At 39.1% G+C, this 23,043-nt stretch overlaps 1 protein-coding gene across 1 annotated transcript in view; it reads right to left on the reverse strand.

Annotated features, from left to right (window-relative positions):
- Positions 1-297: 297 nt before the first annotated feature.
- Positions 298-23,043, reverse strand: part of LOC149279351 (cyclic AMP-dependent transcription factor ATF-6 alpha-like) — a 73,825-nt gene continuing 51,079 nt past the window's right edge. Inside the window, exon 15 of the mRNA XM_089501312.1 lies at positions 298-506. Within this exon, the coding sequence (XP_089357438.1) occupies positions 298-506 (209 nt within the window). The remainder of the gene's footprint in view (positions 507-23,043) is intronic.

The raw sequence follows: 23,043 nt of genomic DNA on the forward strand, positions 1-23,043 counted from the left end.
CGCACACACATATATATATATATATATATATATATATATATATATATATATATATATATATATGTATGTATATATATATATATATATATATATATATATATATGTATAGTACCCGTGTCCAATTGAGTCTGCCAAAGTGGATTAAAAGATACAATCTTAGAAGTAATTTTACTTTACAAGAAGTTAAAAATAAACATGTCTTTGTATTGTGTATCAAAGAATGGTGCAGATAAACCCTTGGAACTATCTTAAGAACACACTGAGGCAGCATGTGGCTTGAACAGTTATCTTCACCATTCAGAGTGGAGACTCACTGATAGCACCTACAAAATGGGATGTTTCTGAACCAGGGTTGGGGGAGCTGTAGAAAGAGTTTGTTTGGTTCTCACGGTGCTCTCTTAGAAATGGTGGGATGGAAGATGCTTTAACATGTAAGATTCGGGTATCCATGACCTCGCAGTCTATCTGCATCATCACTTCATAGTCTTGTCCATTGATCACATTATCTACAATGAAAAAGATCCAAGTAGTATTAATGGTATATTACATAAAATATTTCTTAAAATACACTTAAAATACAAAACAAATGGTAAAATATAACCATTGGGGAACATAGTAAAAGCAGAAAACGCATGCATTAAAGTCGCAGGGTACAAATCTGGATATACCCAAACTGTAATTTTCAGTTTGTTTTGTTGGGTCTATTGCATTTACATTTGGGGTGGTTTAACAAGCACATCAGTTAAGGATACCTTACAAAAGTATATATTTCTAGAAGTTTGCAGTACTATTGATTTTCTGCATGTCTTTCACAAATACTTCCGCTTAGGATCTTACGTGCAGGTTATATGAACCTGCACAGAAATCTACCAAAATTTGCTAAGCTGCATCTCCAGATTACAGAAATAACCCACAGAGTACCTTAATCATGTAACACAGATACCAGATGTGAATATATATATTTTTTCAAAATAAAGTATATTTTCTTTACTTTTTCACATTTTGTAAATTCACTTTTTAAAATACTTCAAAACTTGTTTAAATATGGGTGGGTATAGTAATGTTTGTATTTAGACTGAAATATATGTCTCTACTTTATTTATATTAATATGTATTATAGCACACGTAACAGACTCACTCTTCCCATAATGCCCTTATTAAATATTCACCATCAACAGGTTTATTACCCAATATTTTTTTTTATCTAAGAGATGTCCTACACTACATAAACAGCTAGAAGGCCTGGGTAGCTTAAGTACATACACCGTGTGCACAATTATTAGGCAAGTGAGTATTTTGACCATATAAATTTTAATGCATATTTTCCCACTCTAAGCTGTATAAACTTGAATACTTATTGGATTTAAGCATATCAGGTAATGTGTATTATTGTAATGTGGGAGGGTGTGGACAAAGGAGATGAACCCCCCATGTCAAGGTGTGTATAATTTTTAGACAGCTTCATTTTCTCTGGCGAAATGTGAAGAAAAAGATTTAGCCGACTCTGAAAGCTCAAAAATTGTAAAAAGTCTTTCAGAGGCTCTCTTGAAATTGCTAAGATTACAGGCGTGATCACAGAACCATCAAACGTTTTGTTGCAAATAGTCAACAAGGTTGCATGAAAATAACAAAATAAAAGATGCAAATTAACTGCCAGAGATTTGAGAAGTATCAAACATGAAGCTACTGGGAAGCCATTATCCTCCAGAGCTGTCATATTCCAGATCTACCAGCAACCTACCTGGAGTGTTCAGAAGTACAAGGTATTCAGTACTCATAGACATTGCCACGGTATGGAAGGCTGAAACTCAACCACCACTGAACAAGACACATAAATTGAGACGTCAAGAGTGGGCCAAGAAATATCTGAAGACAGTTTTTCCGTAGGTTTTATGGACTGATGAGATGAAAGCGACTCTTGACGGCCAGATGGATGGGCCAGTGGCTGGATCAGTAACGGGCACATAGCTCCACTTAGGCTCAGACACCAGCAAGGTGGAGGAGGGGTACTGGTATGGGCTGGTATTATCAAAGATGAGCTAGTTGGACCTTTTCCGGTTGAAGATGGACTCAAACTCAACTCCCAAACCTATTGTCAGGTTTTAGAAGCAGTGGTACAGGAAAAAGTCTGCATCTTTCAAGAAGACCATATTTTTATGCAGGGCAATGCTCCATCACATGCATCGAAGTACTCCACTACATGGCTAACCAGTAAAGGCCTTAAAGTATCAGCGTATGCAGATGATCTCCTGTTCGCAGTTTCTCAACCTCTTATTTCACTCCCCGCTCATTCACGTCTATTGTGTCTCTCTTCCAGACCCTTCCCATATCCATACCGAGGACGTTCTTTGGGGAGCTTCGCTCCTTAATGATCCATTTTGTTTGGAGGGGAAGGAGTCCCAGGCTGCAGTATGCTGTGCTTACTTTTACGAACTGGAATGGAATTACCGCCCGCCATCGAAAATATGGATAGCTTTGGAGCAAGCATACACACAATTCCCTTTTTCCACTTGCATGTGGCTCCGCCCAGGGGCCCTGTCGCGTTCTAACCCATTTGTTCGAGCCACTCTGGATGTCTGGTGTTCCCGACGGGTTGGAAGGATTCTTTCCTCTTATCCCTCCCCGTTGACGCCTATCGTAGGCAATTTGGATTTCTTAGTGGGGATGGAGCACAGGTTTCTACAGTCGATGGGTATGAGTCCTGGGTCTTGCCTACCGGACATGTGGGACATTGATGCTCCCCTTCCTGTTTAGGGGGTTTTCCCGTCTCCCGGATCTAGCGTACTTCAAAGATTTCACTTTGCTCAACTCACACACTACATCAACACGCTTCCAGGAAAACAATCTCACAAGAGATCTCACGGTCTTTGAGCGGTTCTTCCAACCGGAGAAAATACCTTGAGGTGGGGTATCGATTACATATCAACTTCTGAGCATAGGCACACCTACTGCCCCCCCCTCGCCGCACCTGTTGGAGGTGCGGCAAGGAGATTGCCTCATTCCTGCATATTTGGTGGGGTTACGAGAGGATCCAGCCATTTTGGAGGGGTGTGTTGCGCGTAGTGGAGGAGGTGTCTGAAGGTTTTGCCTCATCCTCCACTCAGATCTCTGTCATTCATGAATTGCTCTGTTATTCGGCATTATCTCAATGCTGCCCGTCCCTTGATCCCCATATATTGGAAAGATACTGAGGCTCCGTCTCTCCGTCATTGGCTCAGGTGGAAGAGGTAAGAGTGATGGAGGAGTTGGTCCATCTGTCTTCTGACAGGATGGAGGCATATACAGGGGTCTGGGCGGGCTGGATATTTTTCTGTCGTCCACAACTCTGGCTGAGCTCCTGAGGTAATGCTGTTTGGACGATCCTGGCTTTAATCTCTTTCTCTCCAGTGGTATGGGTGGTTGTCCTCTTCTTTTCTCTCTATTCTTGCTCCCCCATCTCTCTTCTTGCTTCTTCAATATTATATATTTTTTCGTTCTTGCTTGCCATGGCCTGAGAGGGCGGTGGACTCCATTGGGGACGATGTGAGTCGGTAGACTAGATTAGTGTTACCCCTCATGTGTTACCCATTGTATGATACTGTTTATTTTATTTGACTACATATGCTCAGGCCATGGCAAGCAAGAACATAGTAACATGTTACTATGTTCTTGCTTGCCATGGCCTGAGAGGGCGGTGGACTCCATTGGGGACGATGTGAGTCGGTAGACTAGATTAGTGTTACCCCTCATGTGTTACCCATTGTATGATACTGTTTATTTTATTTGACTACATATGCCTCTACTTTAATGTCCCTTCATGCTCTGTTATACCCTATGTGATTTTTCTTGTATGTATGACATCTGTAATATCCTGTAGCTCTTGATGCGATTGAATTCGTGCGTCACCATTTATTTTATTTTCCATGTCTGATTGATCTACGTGCAACCCCATGAGTGTCTACATGTTTTATCTCTCTTGACACCTTTATTGATTTCCACGCATGAGTCAACATGCAGTGTTGACTGGTGTTTGATGATGTGGCTGATTTTATGTGATGACACTTATGTGACCTTTATTGCTTATGTGCAATAAGTATTACCTTGTATTGTAGTATCCCTTCTGTGTCAATAAAATAAATTATTTACCTAAAGATAAGGCTTAATACATTTCAACAAAAATCTTGTTAAACCCTGAGAGTTCCCAATATGTTGATATTGTTACCACTTAAAGATACAGATTAAAAACCTTGTGTTTGTCTCAAATGCAACATGCACATGCCATTTTTTTTAGTTAGATTGTATGTACCTATGCTGTTAATGTTCTGCAATAAGATATTATACGTTGCATACCTAAAGTTTGAAGATAATTTAAAGAAAATAATTTAAAAAAGAAAACATAGTAGGAGGCTAAAGAATATTTTCTCACTCTCTCACACTATCGTAATGTCTCCCTACCTTATGTGCTGTCTTCCTCTTGTCCTTGTGTGTTCAAAACAGACCGACCCATTCCCCCCCGATTGGAGGAACACAGGAGAGGCTCTTCCCATGATTTTTTTTGTGGACATACCGTAAGATGCTCCAATATTGCAGAGAAAGAGAAGTGCAGAAATGCGTATTTTTCACTGTGAATCTGTCTGCAATATTGAGGTTTCTTAGGGTATGCCCACAAAAGAGTGGAGTCACATGGATAGCGTCTCCCCTGCTCCTCCAATAGGTGTAGCAGGTGTGCCCAGAAGCTCTGTCCATTTGTGGAAGTGCATCAGGAGTCAAAACTGAACATATTGGGACAAGCTGAAGATACAAGAGAAGAAGCAGAGCCGCGTGAAAGGATATAGGGGCATGGAAGCAGTCTGCGAATAAGCTAGGGAGACAAACTCCGATTATAGGCCATACCCTTAACTCTTATTTTAAAAATTGAAAATGTAGCCTATAATTGGTACACTATGGTATTTGTGAAGTAGTTGCTAACCAGTCTAGTCTATGACACAACATACTTTTTCTATTAAAACTTAAAAATACTCCTACTAGGAGATGACAAACCAGTATAAGGAATGGTAAAAAGCTTTTTTTTCTTTTTAGTTGCTATGCATTTGTTCCTAGTAAAGTAATTCTGCATGTGACCACTAGCCAGTTTTCAGAGAGCTAACAGGTACTGAAACCAGTTACCAAAGAGCATACATTAAAGGTTTATTGCTCTCTGGATCTGGCCAGTTTTAGCTGACAGCACGAGTACAAAGAGCTGTAAATGGTAAAATGTCCATGTGGGATCTGTAAGACACCTGCGCAAGTTTTAATATTATCATGAAAAAAGACAGAATGTCCTTGCAGACAGACAGACAAGAGTCTTCTTATGGTGTAACTTGAATATAGCAACATACTGCATATACAATCAGACTGTCTTAACCATAACTTAGGGAATGTATAAATCAAACACTGGCACATAAAGCACATCAGTCTCGCTAATTCGACACTCACTGTGTTAAAGATGTCTAGGAAATAGCAATAATTCATTATATTTGTGTATCCTCAATTGTGGCTGCTAGCATTTCTCTACTATATACTAACACTTACCAGATACAGTAACACAATATTAATATAGTTACTAGAATAGCTAAAATACATTGTGCCCAAATGCCCAACTGCTGCTGCAACAGCTTTATAAGATGTCCTAGAATTTTCCCTATGGCTCAGTTTGCTTCTATTTTATTTATTTTTTTTCCATTGCAACAAAAGTTATTTTAGATAAACTGTAAAGCATACCTAAAGGGTCATTCCAGCCATCACATGCACTTTAATTCACATGAATTTTCAGGGTGTCTGTTTTGCAAATGGATTTGGGGAATCTGCAGAATTCCCTATATGAATTTGCCACTGATGGGAGTAAGGAGTGTGAGACAGTCAGTGACAGCGGCAGAGATTAATGTTTATCTATCTACCATGCTGCGAGTGTCAGGTAGTGAAAAACAAATTACTACTTTGGGGTGGAGAAGCTGTACAGCTATAGTTCAGATTATTTATTTACTGGGACTGCAGTGGAAGGGTATTTTTTTCACCACTTTTTATTTTAGAATTTATTTTTCTGACTTTTCGACTTAAACATTTAGAAGGCAATTCCTTAAATATTTTCCTGTGAAGTTGTGTTCTAGTAATACACTCATACTACTAGCAAATCCTTATATTTTTGGACAACACAAAATAATAAATCAGTAAATATTTAGGACAAAATTAGGGATTGAATTGTGCATGATCTAGAAATACTGTTCCTGAGATGTTGGTTAGCCTTACGGTTATGCTACCATCAATGCTTCCTATTTTTGGACAATGCAAATATTAAATCAGAAAATGTTGACAAATTAGGCAAGGTACGGCACTGTGCATGTGCACAGTATGTTTTAGTTCTTGAAATACTGTTCCTGAATTGGGTTTAAGTTGCATGATTTAAACTCAGCAAAACAAATTAGGCAGGGAAATGTGCATGCACACTTGCACAGTGTGACAGTTTTTGAAATACTGTTCCTGAATTGTGTGTTAGCTGTACACTTACGCTACTAGCAAAGGCTCTTACATTTGGGAAACGCAAATATAATTATTCAGAGAATATTGGTGACAAATTAGGCAGGGTAGGGGACTTTTGACCCCTAGTATACTACTAAAGCTGAATCCTTCTTCACTGGCGTCAAAAAACACAACCAGCTGCATGCAACAGCACCAGTACTAGCAAACGTCCTGGATGTAGTACAAAAATATTCTCCACCAGACCTACCAAAGTGAGGCACAATTTTTGTCAGTACCAAAGTCTCACAGAGGGGTCATGTTCTGGTACCCTGGAAAGATTAAAGATGAAGATTGCTTGTAAGCTATTCTATGGTGCCGCAGCTGCCACTGGTGCCAGAACTAACGCCACTGGTGCCAGAACTACCGCAAGCAGTGCCAGTACTGGAATGTTTCTAACTCCCCAGAGTTTAAACAGGGAAAAGAAAAAATGTCGGTGCGCTAAGCTAGTCACAGGCTCAAATAATACAAATGTATAATACGAGGCCTACCAAACAGGTGTAAGCATGCTGCAAAAACAGTGTATTGGCTGTACAATGTATACAAAAAACAAAAACTGTCTGCGCTTCTTACCCTAATATAGTTGGCAACAAATATATAAACATAATATAAATGAGAGGTTTTGGTTATATGAATTGGCCAAAGCATAATTAAGCTCACCCGCCACGTCAAGGCACACTCTCAATAGGGTGAGAACCTACGCTCACCTCCTACATAGTGGGCACACAAAGCAGTTTATACTGCTACCAAAACCTTATTAATGTGTTGGGGGAGGTGCAATTAAACCTCCTCCCTATTAACCCCTGGACAGCAAGCTGCAACCAGACTAATGAGGAGCCAACAACCTCAAATATGTGCAAACAGGGAAAAGAAAAAATGTCGGTGCGCTAAGCTAGTCACAGGCTCAAATAATACAAATGTATAATACGAGGCCTACCAAACAGGTGTAAGCATGCTGCAAAAACAGTGTATTGGCTGTACAATGTATACAAAAAACAAAAACTGTCTGCTCTTCTTACCCTAATATAGTTGGCAACAAATATATAAACATAATATAAATGAGAGGTTTTGGTTATATGAATTGGCCAAAGCATAATTAAGCTCACCCGCCACGTCAAGGCACAACTCTCATTTATATTATGTTTATATATTTGTTGCCAACTATATTAGGGTAAGAAGCGCAGACAGTTTTTGTTTTTTGTCCCCAGAGTTTAAGCCAGACAAAAGAGAGGAAGAAGAAGGAAGGTCAGCCCTATTATTGCTGCTCCTCTATCTGCTTCCTTACTCTGGGTGGTTGCTTTGTTTCTAATATTGTGGGAAATTTAGCTGTGTACCTTATGGCTGGGTGTGTCTGTTAGTGCCTTCCCTGTGCGGCTCAATCTCCTTCCGTATTGCCCGAGGGCAGGAAAGGGACCAGGAAAGGTAAGCTAAAGAGGGAGGAAGGGTGTTGATGCATAAGTTTGCAGGCCTCCTTAGGAAAGTGGGTATTTTTAAATTATTGTAGGCAGGAGGAAAGACAGAAAGGCTGGGGGAAGGCAACCCTTGAGAAATCTTGAAAGTGTGCATGAAAACTAGAAATCAGAGACTGTATAGGAGTGAGGAGATGTAAGTAGGGGAACCACTATGAAGAGTTTTGAAAGTAAAAGTGAGCGCAGGCAGCCAGTGTAGTGGAGTGACACAGGTATGAGAGAGACCATCTATGACAGGGTTACACTAGTCTAGGCGGGAGATAATGAGGGCATAAAGCAACAGTAGGCTTAGCATAGAATAGTGACCCTTGCATTTAGCAGTGAGTAGGTCATTAGTAGCTTTAGTAATGGCGGTCTTGGTAGAATGTTTATAGCGGAATCCAGCTTGAAAAGTTACAGCCAAGAAACTTACTTAGTTGGGGGTATACAATTGTCCAAGCAGCTTAGTCGAGTCCAACGATTGACTCCTAAGGTCAGCCTGTGTTGCTGAAGTGCCACAATATAGAGGCATTCAGCAACACAAAAAAAGTCAGGGGGCATGTTTGATCGCTCCTAGAAGCATTTCAAGTCGACATGTGTTACATACATGCGGCCTCTAACAAGATGGCAGAGCACATTCAAAGTAAAAGAGTTCCCAGACGGTCTTTCCAGACCATGTTGAGAACTCGAGCACCGTGGCAGGTTGACACAGGTACTGCAGCCAACCATGCAGGTCAAATAAAAAGTAAAAAAAATAAAAAATACAAAAAACAAATGTAATACAATTTAAAAAATAAAAAGGCCCCCAGTAATGGCACCAAGACATAAAAGGAATCATCCATTTCAAAGAAAATATGTTAAAAAAAAATAAAATATATATATATATATTTATATATATTTATGTGCAAGTCCCAAAAGTGGTGCTGTATCTTCCAACATAGTAAACCAAAATTATTTTTATTATATTTGTTTTGTTGGTAGTCTAGCAAGATCAACCACAATTCAAAATTGTAGCTATATTATACACACACACTCGCTTATACAATCAACAGTAGAAGCAAAAATAATTTACAATAAAGTTGCTATCATGGCAGTCCATCATGTTCCATTAAATCGTGAGCACATCTCAGAAAACTCTGAGTCTTTTGCCCCAATCTTGTGGTGAAAAGGGCAGATTCTCAACATCACACAGAGGGAACCAATTCTGCTGTGATCGTGTATATACTGCCAGTTGGTGCTTTTACTACCAGCATGTTATGCTTATCTTTATATAATGACAAGTCACGAGGACCCTATTAGAACACATTGCTTGGGCCCAGAGAAACACACAAACCATTACAGACTGAGGCCTGTCATTATCAAACTACTTAAATTCATTGGTAAAGTCAAGATACTTACAAGACGATTAAAATCCTAATTTTTCAAGACTACTCTGCCTTGGTGGCTGGGAAGAGAAGGGAATTTGCTGTAGTCTGCATGCAATTTATAGAACACACCATCTAATTCACCATGCTGTACCCTGCCAAGCTCAAATTCTCTTTGAACGGACAAACTATCATTTGTGACACACCACAAGAAGGGGCCACACATCTGTAAGACATGCTCCAGTCTCCAGCCTTGCCAAGGTGTATGGTCACCGCACAACCACCTGAGACATGATACGGATCCGCAAGCACAAAACTGCAACACCAGATAACCAAGTTGATTATATATATTTTCCTGTTATTGACGTTAATATATTTGACTATAGTTATATACCTCACAATAACATACACAATAGGGTCCAGAACATGTATGTAAAGCAAAAATATCCTCAAAGTGGAGCACTACCTTTTTTCACTTATCAATGCATGTATGGACTGCAATCGTCAGGTCATTTCCACCATCAAATGCGAAATGCTCAAAAGACAAACCGATGTGCTGGCGTAATGCCAAGTGTCCTTAAAGCAGCGTCTGCTGTATAAAGGTTCTTAAGTAATGTAAGCTCCTAATAATAAACACTACTGCACAAACATATTCTCCTACGGTTGCCAGGAGGTTATTGAGGAATTTAAACTTTGGTCATCGCATGTCATCTTACCAAAATGATTAGTTTCCCAAGTTGCTATACGCCTTACAATCTTTACTCGATGTTAAAACCCAATAAAGATGCTAGAAACTGTGGAGAAACTATGAGAAACAAAATGTATGCTGGGTTGAAAGAAAAAAAAAAAAATCAGGGATCATATCACTTATTCCGCATGAACTGGGTGGAGGCTACGCTGGCAAAATATAAAACAAACCATTTTTCAGTATTTGGGGAAATTACATTAACACTGGATCTTGACCCAAGCATATTAGTGAAAAAAAAAACAGCCCACAATTACTGCACCAGAAGATACCTATTGTGATAACTCACAATCCTTGATACATTTTTCACAACCACACACACTGACTGGACTGGGATGACATGTGGAGGGGGCGGGAAATTACCGTATTGGCTCGAATATAGGCCGCACTTTTTTCCCCCACTTTAAGTCTTTAAAGTGGGGGTGTGGCCTATATACGGGGTCTAGCGCCCGACGCCCGGTACATGCAGTCCCGGGCGCCGGGTAGGCAGCGGGGTTAGGATACAGAGCCCCCACAGCGGTGCAGGGGACCTGTATCCTACTCTCGGATGTGCTCAGACAGCCTCCGCTGCCAGCACTTCCCACGGGGGGGGGGGAGTGCCGGCATGGGAGATTGTCTAAGCGCATCGCGCAGACGTTCAACGGCACCGGCGATGCGAGCATAAACAACCTGCGCTGCCGGCACGTCTGCACGATGTGCTTTAACAATCTCCCTTGCCGGGAATTCCCACTGGGGGAGTCCCGGCAAGGGAGATTGTTAAAGCACATCGTGCAGACGTGCCGGCAGCGGAGGTTGTTAACGCTTGCATCGCCACAGCCAGTGAACGTCTGCGCAATGTACGCTAACAATCTTCCTTGCCAGCACTTCCCACGGCGGAAGTGCCAGCACCGGAAGTTGAGTACGCGTACTGTGTAGCTGTCCCCCGCCGGCCGTGCAAGGGGAGTCTGCACCAGTAAGTCTGGGGGGGGGGACCTCTTGGGGGCAGAGTGGCAGCATATCTCAGGGGGGGTAGAGTGGCAGCATATCTCGGGGGGGCACATCTCGGGGGCAGAGTGCATATCTCAGGGGGGATAGAGTGGCAACATATCTCGGGGGGGCAGAGTGGCAGCATATCTGGGGAGGGCAGAGTGGCAGCATGTCTGGGAAGGACAGAGTGGCAGCATATCTCGCGGGGGCAAAGTGTTTTTTTTTTTTACTAAGAATTTTTTTATGTGTAGTACATTCTCTTAATTTGTCAGTGGTAAAGATACTGTAGGGTTCCAAAGGGAGCATCAGGTTATACAGTTTTTATTTGGTAAATTTTTTTTTTTTTTTAACAGTTTATTGCTACGAAACCAACACACCTTATACGACAAAGGTCGTACCTCAGGTTTAGTTTTAATTTGCAAGGCCAGTGTAAGACTGATATCCTAAATGAATTGAAAATCATCAAAAACATGCACACGTGATTCATCCTTGTCATAAAAAAGCTTTTCTAGGATAAAGAAAACTGTTATTGTGAACCATGATAAAATATATATATATATTTTTTTATTTATGGAAATACAAACTTATACAAACATTTCAGACTTGACACATAAGGGAATTGCATACAAAGATAAATATAGTATAACAAAATTCAAATTTTTTCTTATTTAAGACTAGTTCCACTTATAATTCAAATAGGTACAAAAATCTCTGTGATATCCACTTATGACATACAAAAAAAAAAACCAGTCATGGCGTAGTTAGGAGGGATATGGTGGATTGTGCTATTGAAAAAGAAAATCAGCATGAAGTCAATAAATGCACTTATTGGGTTGATACTAACTCATCAAATGTTTTATACCAAAAGTCCCAGCATTGAATTTAGGAGAGGCCAGCTAATTGCTCTTTCCATTTTCATTTGAAAATATAACTGGTTAATAAAGTGTTTCCATATAGGAGAGCCAGAAGATTTCCAATTTCTGGCAATCGTAATTTTCATTGCTACTAAGCAATGTGTTAGTAGTAGTTTGTCTTTTTTCTGTAGGGAAGGCCAATTTAAGTGTAGTAGAGCTACCTCTGGTGATCTTTTAATCTTTATTTTTAATAAGAAGTCCAGTAAATCATACATCTTGTTCCATATATCTCTAATTTCTCCACATTCCCACCAGATATGAAGGTATGTTCCGTCAACTTTATTACATCTCCAACAAGTGGAGAGAACATTGGGATACATTAATTTTAACTTAGACGGGACGAGGTACCATTTATTGGCTACTTTATATTGGGTCTCCAGTAAAGTTATGGAGTGTATAGATTTGGTTGTATTTATTTGAGCTTGGAGCCAGTCTGTAGCATGAATTTTACAATGTAAATCTTTTTCCCAAGTTTTTATATAGGGAGGATCCTGAAGCTCTTCCCATTCCCGCACCAGTTTCATGATCTTAGAGGTCGCCCGAGGCACTCTATCGGTATTAAAAATTTCACCAAGAGAGTCGGTCTGAAAAATAGGATGCATAAAGAACTCTCTGAGGGCACTTTTTATTCTTAGATATTTAAAGATTTCGGCTGATGGGAGTTGAAATTCTGTTTGTAGATCTGAGAACGTTCTTATTTTGCTATCAGAAAATAGATTTTTGATGCGGTTAATACCTTTTTGTTTCCAAAGAGTTAGATTAAGTTCTTCTATATTGGCAGCAAGAATTTCAATTTGATGAAAATTGAGGAGTTTCTTATCAATTTTCCATTGTCGTTTTTGATTCTCCCATGTGGGTATCAGTTGTTCAAGAATTATGCTACCTTTAATGTTTTCTTTTATATGTTTTAAGCCGTAGATATTCCATATAAGGTTGTCTAACTCTAAATTACCACTTAATTCTTTCTCTATCTCCATCCAACCCTCATTTTTATCTAGCGCTAATTGCATCCTATATATATATATGTAAAATCCTTGTAGTTATATACAGGTTTTTTATGCTTGGAAAGGAGATACCTCCTCGTTGGGGTTTCTGGATTAATATATTTCGTTTAAGTCTTGGTTTTTTTCCTCTCCAAATAAAATTTGAAAAACTAGATTGTATTAATAAAAGCCATTGGTCCAAGGATTTTAGTGGGAGCATCTGAAAGAGGTATAACCACTTAGGTATAATATATGCATTTATACAATTTATTCTTCCCCACCATGATATTTCCTTACATTGCCATTCTTTCAATTTACGATTAGTATCTTTCAAAAGGTTTAAAAAGTTTATTTCCATTATCCTCTTAAGATCTGCAGAAATGAGAATACCAAGGTAATTAAAGTCTTGAGTTGCCCAGGTGAATCCATATGTTAATTTAATTTCTTCTTTTACGCTATTGTCTATATTCTTACCTAATAAAATTGTTTTAAAATTAAGCTTATAATTTGAGATTTTGCTATAATCTCTTATTTCAGTCATCAGATATTTCAAGGATTCAACTGGCTCGGTGAGAGTAATTAATACGTCATCTGCGTAGAGATTCCATTTTAAATGGTTTGTATTAGTTTGATATCCTTTAATCATATGGTTGCGTCGAATATTAGCAGCAAAAGGCTCCATAGAAATTATATATAATAAAGGCGATAGAGGGCAGCCCTGGCGAGTACAGTTTTTTTAATTGAAACCAAGGGGAACACAGGTTTGGACCCACTACCCTAGCTGATGGATCTGCATATAAAGAAAAGATTGCCCTATGTATCCAACCGGAGATACCATTCTTTTGTAATACACAGCTTAAGAATTTCCAGCTAACCCGGTCAAAGGCCTTTTCTGCATCTACCGCCATCATTAACAAAGACGTTTTAGATCTAGAACAGGCATCTATAATATCTATAGTTCTTCTTACATCGTATATTATTATACGATATTAGACAAAATAATCCATAGAGATCAAATAGGCTTTGTACCAGGCAGATCCTCTAGTTAGAGGATCTGCCTGGTACAAAGCCTATTTGATCTCTATGGATTATTTTGTCTAATATCGATTTCATTCTAACTGCCAATATTGACGAGAATAGTTTTACATCTGCATTTATTAAAGAAATCGGACGACAGTTTGTGATAATCGAAGAAGATTTGCCTTCTTTTAGGATTGGCAAAACGTTAGCTCTCAACATTTCTGTTGGGAAGCTGCCTTTCTCCACTGTGTCATTGAATAAAGTTGTTAAATGCAGAACTATTTGGATACTACACACCTTATAGAATTACTAAATTACTAAAGCCATCTGGGCCCGGTGTCTTGTAATTGGCAAGTTTTATAATTGTAAAAGTGAATTATTTATAAACTCCGAAATATTCCATCGAGTCAAAAAATTATAAAATCTCTTAATTGTGTCTAAAGAATTATCTTAAAATTAGTTTGAGTATAGTTTCTAGTGTATGCACTTGTACATTTATGCTTTAAGTATTGTTTTTTATATAAGAGGAGAAAAGAAAAAAAAATAAAAAAAAAGGACCTATAATGCATAAAAAGCATTTAAAATCTTATATTTTTGTTTTTTTTAGCCAGTTATCAACCGCTTCTGGGGAGTGAAATATAAGCAGAGAGTCCTTCCATGTAATCTTCCGGTTCGACGGAGAACCCCAAAAATATCTGATCTGATTCGTTCTCAAAGTTTCTAAGACAGACGAAAATCCTTTTCTCCATTTTCTTGTATGATACGACAGATCCTGTAAGGCCAGGATGTTCTTAAATTTTTCGGCTATGCATTTTTTTCCTCGAACCGCTCTTGTCAAATTATTTTTTGTTTGTGTCGAATAAAATTTCACTATAATTTCTCTTGGATAATTTTCTGAAACCTCTTTTGATCTTGGAATACGATGATATCTCTCAATAACATTTTCTAAGGTTTTAGTGTGAATCCCAAGATCTGTAAGGAATTCTAATAAATATGTGCCGAGAGCCTCCTGTGTTATTTCTTCTGGAATATTTCTAAGTCTTACGTTGGTCCTTCTAGATCTGTCTTCTAAATCTCTCAATTTCAATTCCAATTGATCTATTCTGTTAAAGGTTTCCTTTTGTCTTTCTTCAAAACTGGAGCAACACAGGTCAGTTTCGGAGATTTTTTTTTTCTATAGTTGTAATTTTAGCAGTCATATGCTTAATTTCAGTACTGATTGTCTCGGAGCTGTTATTAATTTCTTCTTTAATGGTTTTAAAGAGTATATCTAGTTTATTAGACAGGAATTCTTGTGTAATTGTATCCCTGTTTAGGTTGCAGTCCTCCAGCGCATCATGAGATTTACCTATATCTTGTTGGCTCGGGCCAACAATTATATTCGTTAAGGATTTTATCTCTCGCTTCCTTGTTTGATATTGGTGAAAAGAAACCAGAAACTCTCTTGGGCTGTTTATCTCCCTTTTTATTATCTCTTCTGGTTTGTTCTCTTGTTTGATCTCTTTTTGATGCCATTTTAGCAGAAAAAAACCAACTATATATATATTAATATTATTTAATAAATAATGATGTCATCATACACAGTCTGGCAGCTAGACAGATCTTCTTGTGAGTCCTTGACAGACCTGGTACTGGCTTGCTAAGCATGGCACCCAGGCATTCCAGTTAAATGTTGTCCCATAATACGACAAAACATGAACGGTTTGGGTCCAAAGAGATTGCACATGGGGCACTGCCACCACAATCTTTTGTAAATAAGTAGCCATGGTCTCACTAGAGAGATTGTATAGATTGGTTAAGCAGCAAGGAGTTAAACACCAGCCCATTTAGAGCTTCAAACTTGAACATTAATGGGCATTTTAATTGTATCCTAATAAACATCTGCATTTATGATACAACCCTTTTTGAGAAGACCATTTTATAAAAGCGTTGCCAGAGGCTACTTAATTCCCAGAGCTAGAAGCTGGCTAAGAAAGTGAGTGTAGCAATGACAGAATTAAAGCAAACACAGACTTGTTATAAAAAAAATATTTAAACAAAAATCAGGACTGGAGCATTCTTCAGAGAAATGAGACTCCCAAAGGAATGGACATGACCTGGAGTTTTAAAAAAAACCAAAACACTAGAAATTGTGGCCAGGGCAGCCCTGGGATCCTAGAGAAATATTAATATAAAGTGCCAGACAAAACCTTCAAGCTCCACCCAAATTTGGAATGGAATGATAAATGAAGACTGGTGAGAAAAAAGGGAATAGTCAATTCCCAGAGATTTCTGCTTCATGAAACATGGAATAGCAAAATTAAAGACATTCTTTTATTTTTGTATGAGAAACACACATATTTAAGTGCATCTGCCATTGAAAAGGGACAAGAAAGTGAAAGGTAATTACACCTGAATGCAAAAGTATGAGTGTCTTTAGCTCTCAAGGTACTTCATGCTATAATAGTGTCTTATGGGTGTGCTACTATGGGCACACAATGCACAAAAGAGGGGGTTGGCAGCAGAAGACCCAGGATTGTTGTAAGACAACCTCTTACATAATCGTGTGCTAATGATGTATCGGACTTGGTCACCCACACATTTGTGGAAGATTGGTGTCACACCAGGTATAGGTATCAGGACAGTGATCCGCAATGCAGAGTAGTGTCAACTGAGGGGCAAAACACAGCACAGGAACAGCAGGAACGTAGTGCAGAAGAACAATGAAGAATAGTGCTGGAATAGAAAAGGGTCTTCCCCAAGCTGTTCCCACAATGTTGACTGTGGAATATCTAGCAGGGATGAAATCTCACAAACCGACTTATTACAAAGGTGGCATTCTATCACAGTACCACGCTAAAATTCACTGAGCTCTTCAAAACGACCCATGTTTTTCACAAATGTTTGTAAATGCAGACTGCATGGCTAGGTGCTTGATTTTACACACCTGTGGCAATGGGTCTGATTGAAACACCTGAATTCAATAAGAGGTGTGTCCCAACAGGTTTGTTCATATAGTATGTGCGTATATATCAATTTCCCTGCAGCCATTTATTTTTAACCCCTTCAGTCCCCTACGGACATACCGGAACGTGCGCATCTCAATTTTAAACTTTTTTCAAATATTTTTTATCAGATCACTTGTAAGTGACAAGTGTAGGCCGCTGACATCGATCAAGGAGACCGATCAATAATCAGTGACTTAAACTGTCACTGACAATTGATGGGGTAATTATGTATTTTTATTAATAATTTGTGGTTTTTTTCACAATTACACTAGATGACCCCTCTCTTTTTTTAGGGCAGGGTCATCCAGGGGCTGCCATAACAATCAGATCACTCCTATTGGCCAGGAGTGATCTGATCATCATCACTTTTGATTGGTTCTACAGCAGTTTTTAAACAGCATTTGACCTTGAAGCACCCTGGACTTTCAGGTCGGTGCTGTTAGTTTTTAAATTATTAAATTATTTTTTTTCAACTCTTTCGATTTTGATGCTCCATTGGAACACAGCATTGACTGATATTTAGTCCCCACAAAAACACCATCGCGGCATTGAAGGGGTTAACACTGCACAATGGCTTTTAACAGAGCAATGGGCAGCAGGGGAGGGTGCGGGCTTCGGGCTGGGAAAAGAACGTGAAGAATGAAGGTTGTCTTTCTTTAGAAGTTCCCTAAATTTCTTGCATCCCTGACAAACTCATAACAACTTACTCCATTTCCTTCTTTTAACATGTGAACATGTCAACTCCATGCGCATAGTTCAGAGCAATCTAAGATCCTCAAAAGCAGCAAGCAGAGATTCACTAAAAACGTAATTCTTGGACAAGATTTCATACTTGGCAATGAAGGCCAAAAAGAGAACATCACTATGTTGTCTTATTACCTCATACTTGGCAAAAAAAACAAAACTTAATCATAGCCAAGAAAATATTTACACCTACGGCTTTATCCTTTCTAAGTTATACAGATAAATTACAGTATTGGGCTGCTTAAAACAATGTGGCATGTGTGAAAATCCCTGTCCTACAGCCCCGCACCAAATAGATAAAGATAAAATGTCATTTTTATATTCATAATAAAAAGACAAAACCACAATATGTTGTGTATACATGTAAACATTACAAATCCAGATAATCTGGAATATGGCAGTATCTCTTTAACCATTTTACTGTTGCCAGGGGTTGCCAAACTAGGTGTAGCAATTACCACTGTTGCAAAAGTATTATGTAAGCTATCATTATTGGTAGTCTATCATTTTATATATAAAAAAATATTTAACCAAAAGATTTCTTGTCCTGACATTTATCTTTCAACAATATATCCTCCTGCACTAGACTAAAAAAATGCCACAATCTTTTCCTATAACGTTAGTTCTAAATAAACCATGCATAAAACAAAGTGCATACTACATAATTTTAAGATATAGATGGTACTATGCATGAGAATGTAAAGGGCTCACTGATCTTAATTAAGAGTAACTGCCCCTGAAACTGAGAAAAGATTGCAAAATTAAATGAACTGTCAGTTTTGATTTTAATATACCGTATTTGCTCGATTATAAGACGAGGTTTTTTTCAGAGCAAATGCTCTGAAAAATACCCCTCGTCTTCTAATCGGGGTCGTCTTCTAATCAGACCTCAAATAGAGTCTGATTAGGAGACTAAGATCCAGATCCCCCGCACCGCTGCAGGGGACCTGGATCCTCCTGTCTCACCCCCCCCCCCCATCATACACACACTTACCGGTGCTTCCTGCTGTATTGCCGGGGCAGCGGGTTGACGTCTACGCGATCCGCGTAGACAACGTCCGCTGCAGCCGGAAGGAGGTGTGGCTAGCAGCGGGGGTTGTCTGCGTCCGTCGCGCAAACCTTCCCCGACTGTCAGAGATCAGAGTTCCCCGCACCGGTGCGGGGAACTCTGATCTCTGACAGCCGGGGAAAGTATACGCGACGGACGGATACAAACCCCCGCTGCCAACTCCACCTCCTTCCGGCTGCAGCAGAAGGCGACGTCAACCCGCTGCCCCGGCTGGAAGCACCGGTAAGAGAGGGCTGAGAGGGGAGGGGAGGGGAGAGTGTGTGTGTGTGTTAGTTAAATGGGGGTATAGGGTGTGTGTGTGTGTGTGTGTGTGTTAAATGGGGGCATAGGGCATTTCTGGAGTGGCGCTAAGGGGGCATTTAATAGAGCACTCTGCCTCCTGAAATGCCTTATACACCTATATGCCACTCTGCCCCATAATATGCATTTTAACCCCCTAAATGCCAGAGTGGCATATAGGGGTATAAGGCATTTCTGGAGGCAGAGTGGCATATAGGGGTATAAGGCATTTCTGGAGGCAGAGTGGCACATAGGGGGTCAAAAGGCATACCATGGGGCACAGTGGCATATAGAGGGTTAAAAGGCATATCATGGGCCACAGTGCCATATTGGAGTGGCAAGCCTGGGGGCAGATGTGCGTAACTGGGGGACAGGTTGGAAAATACAAGAAATAAAAACAAAAAAAATATTTTTCTCAATCATAGCTTTTATTAAAAAAAATAGTTTACATGAATTAACATTTACTGGTAAAACTTTTTTCCTTTAGGGTCGTCTTATATTCAGGCTTTTTCTTTTTTTCCTAAGTTAATATTCAGATTTTGGGGGGTCGTCTTATAATCAGGGTCGTCTTATAATCGAGCAAATACGGTATTAAATACTGTTAAACTACCTTTATTCACTGCAGCTTCAAAATTGGAACATGAGCATTACAGTTTTCAAACATGGAATTTTGGCAGATCAGTTCGCTGGGTCCAGGTCTTATTTGAGACACAGTAGAGCTCCCATATTTCATTTTAACCCCCTAGCTCAGGGAATCTAGTTAGGGGCATTTTGGCCTGTCTCATGCAACTGATTCCACACCAGCGCCTTCCAAACTTAGTCTAACAAAAAAAAGGAAAATTTTCCACATGCAGTTTGCAGTTTCACCATGTTTATGTATCTGAGTGGACATGTGAAAGAACAAAATAGGTCTTGATTTGTGTTCAGTAACTCCTGTAGTTGTGATCAAAGGGCTTGTGGGGCCTCTTTTTTTGCTGTTGCTGGTCTGCATGGAGCAGCTGAAAACGTGATCACCGGTTTACCACTGCTTGCGTGTTGAGCCTGCAGAATCTCTCCTGTGGGAGTGATTAAAGGCTCGGGAGGGGGGAGCACAGGGCAGATGTGCTGATCTCCCCAGACACCTGGGCAGACAGCAGCAGCAGTGCCCACACGATGACCACCAGGTACGTCACAAAACAGATGAGCCCACTTGGCATCCTTGTCCTCCTTAAAACAAAAATACAATGTGTTCTATTCTCATCTTTTGTACCCTCATTCAGATGCTCCTTCATTTACTAAATCACACATACTCATTCACGCAACCTCCTTCACCCCCTTACCTGAACTGCAGATCTCTCTGTGCTGCTCACAGACTTCTGCAGTGGCCTGCTGGTTGCCTCTATGTTGCTAGCATCCTGTACCAACAACTTCTGTTTTACCACCCAGGGGAAGCAGAAACGCATCAGGGTCATGCAATGTAACCGGGTTCCAGCATCCCCTTTGCGGTACATGAGACGTTGCTCGTACAGTTGTGCGAGCAAGGCACAGGTCAGCAGCGAGTCCCTGTGGAAGTGATCCGGCTGGCCAGACCAAATGAGGCTATTGTATTCTGCTCCAGTTAGAACAAGTAGCGCTTCTAGACATAAGGAAAGTTACATGTATCTACATGAATGAATAAAAACAGTGCTCCAACACACATTTTGTTTTATAATTTTACCTCAAGTAAACCAAATACAGAAAAAATTACACAATTTCACAATTTCTGAAGATAAATACAGCTAATGTTTACAATACCACCCTTTCATAAAGCAGTTGGACAGGGGTAACCCAAACAGACACAGTCATGTAAAAATACTTTAAAGTGTGTGTATATATAGTCACACATCTCTATAAACTATGTTTTGACTATTCACAATTGAAAGTTTATAAAATCCTTTAATCCATCAAGCATAACACTTTCCGCACTATTTCTGATTTAAAAAAAAAAATAAAAAAATGTTGTTTCTGGGTAGGGAGACCATTGCATAGAAAATGCAAAAACAAATGAGCTTCCAGACAAAACATTCCAGGCTTATCTATGAAATCATATAATTGTAGCTCTTAACTAAAAAACGCAATAAAATATCAGAAAGTCTACACTTTGTGTTAGTATCCAGAGATAAATGTCCACTAAACTAAGATTAAGCTCAACTCAACTCTCAAAAAAAAAATCCAATCAAGATAAACAGAAAATTCCAATTTTTGCATGAAACTTTCTGGGATCTAGATTATGAAGTTTAAGAAATTTTGTCCTATCTGTTACAAAACAGGTTACTTGATAAGCAGAGCAATGAAAATGATTCATTTTCATCAAGAGTTAGGATAAAGCTTGTTGACATACTCTAAACACAAGATGCAAGTGGAAATATTTTACATGTTTTATAGGATATCTGTAAAACTACTGAACTGTCCGTTACAGTGTGTAAACTGCTTATGTTACACCAGTATGCGTACCAGTATAATCCTGAAAAAACAACATGTGACTTCTAAACAACGATTTTAATATTTCTAAAACAAGGAATTGTCTAGGCTCTTGATAGACAGAACCTCCAAGAAATGATTATAAACAGTATTATTTTCTGAAACTTCAGAGTTGCACTGAACTATTAATAAAAATTAATATTCTTCATGAGGGTGTCAATTTGTTTCTTGGGTTAGCATGAGAAATGACATCAGAAATAGAAAGTTTAGCCTTGCATTCAGTGGTTTTTTCCCTCTAGTACCATTGCTATAATGCTTATGAAACATTTCAAAACACTTAACACCTATATACACTAGCCAAAAAAACCTAGAGCTTTTTTCATGTTTTTTATGATATGTTGTTCAATGATTGCCTTTTTTATTTTTGTACCCATACAAAATTATACATCAATTTTTAAGGACATATTGGGCTATCTTTTGATGCCACATTTAGATGTATAGTTAAACAGTCAGTATGACTAATATATTAAACAATGTATGATTTTGCTATAAGTGTCTAGTTGACCAAAATACCCCAATGTATTAATACCCATATGTATTAAAATACGTGTCTAAACGTCCCATACCTTGCATTATTTTTACAGTTAGGATACTGGTTTATAACAGTAATTATGAAGAAAACAATAAATAACCAGCAAAGTGTATATTTCTGGAAAGTAGACAACACAGGGTATTTCACTACAGGCATTTGGGCTTGTCATGCAGCGATTGGGAGTAGTAATGCACAAAAGTGGGGGTGGCTAGTTTGGCCTACTGCATGTTCTCTGCGTGGCAGGGTTATAATTCAGCTGGCAACCTGCTGGCAAACTATTTTTTTATTGACTTTTAATGACATTGTTGCTGAGCAGTCTCTGAAAATATAACCCCATGTATAGTGTAAATGTGAGGCTTCCATGAATAAAAATTAAAAAGTCTCGCGTTTACATGCGATTGTGATATGCACGGGAAGGGTCAATGGTTCCCAAGTCACCTGCTAATTGAGTCATGATGTTCGATGTTTTCATGATAAGCTTTTTTGCATATATTTTCATCACGGCATGGAACATCATGGAGGTGTTAAAGGGTTAAAAAAAAGTGCACTCTATGTTTTCAAAACAATGATGGTATCCAGCTCATAAGCACAATATTTATATTAGTTCTTCAACTTAAGTTATTTCTAGATCTTGCCACAAGCTACTTTTAAGATAGAAAAGCTTTCCCTGCTCAAATCTCACTCAAGCTTTTGCAAGTCACCACAAGTAACTGGCAAAATAGAAAAGGTATTCAACATTATTTGGACTAAGTTATCAGACCCACAACAAGTTTATTAACCCCTTCATGACTGACTTCATAAAAAGATGTTCCTACAGGACCCAACACGTACCAGGTACGTCAATCGTTAAAAACGCAGGCGTTGCCGCATTCGCGGGAGCGCCGCGTTGCTGACCACTCCATGATCTGAGTGATCAGTTCACAGCTGATCTTCTGCATTTCTGTGAATGTGATTGCTTCTAC

Source organism: Sceloporus occidentalis, unplaced genomic scaffold (genome assembly GCF_023333645.1).
Source record: "Sceloporus occidentalis isolate IW3139 unplaced genomic scaffold, rSceOcc1.0.p SCAF_170, whole genome shotgun sequence".
Classification (NCBI taxonomy): Eukaryota; Metazoa; Chordata; class Lepidosauria; order Squamata; family Phrynosomatidae; genus Sceloporus; species Sceloporus occidentalis.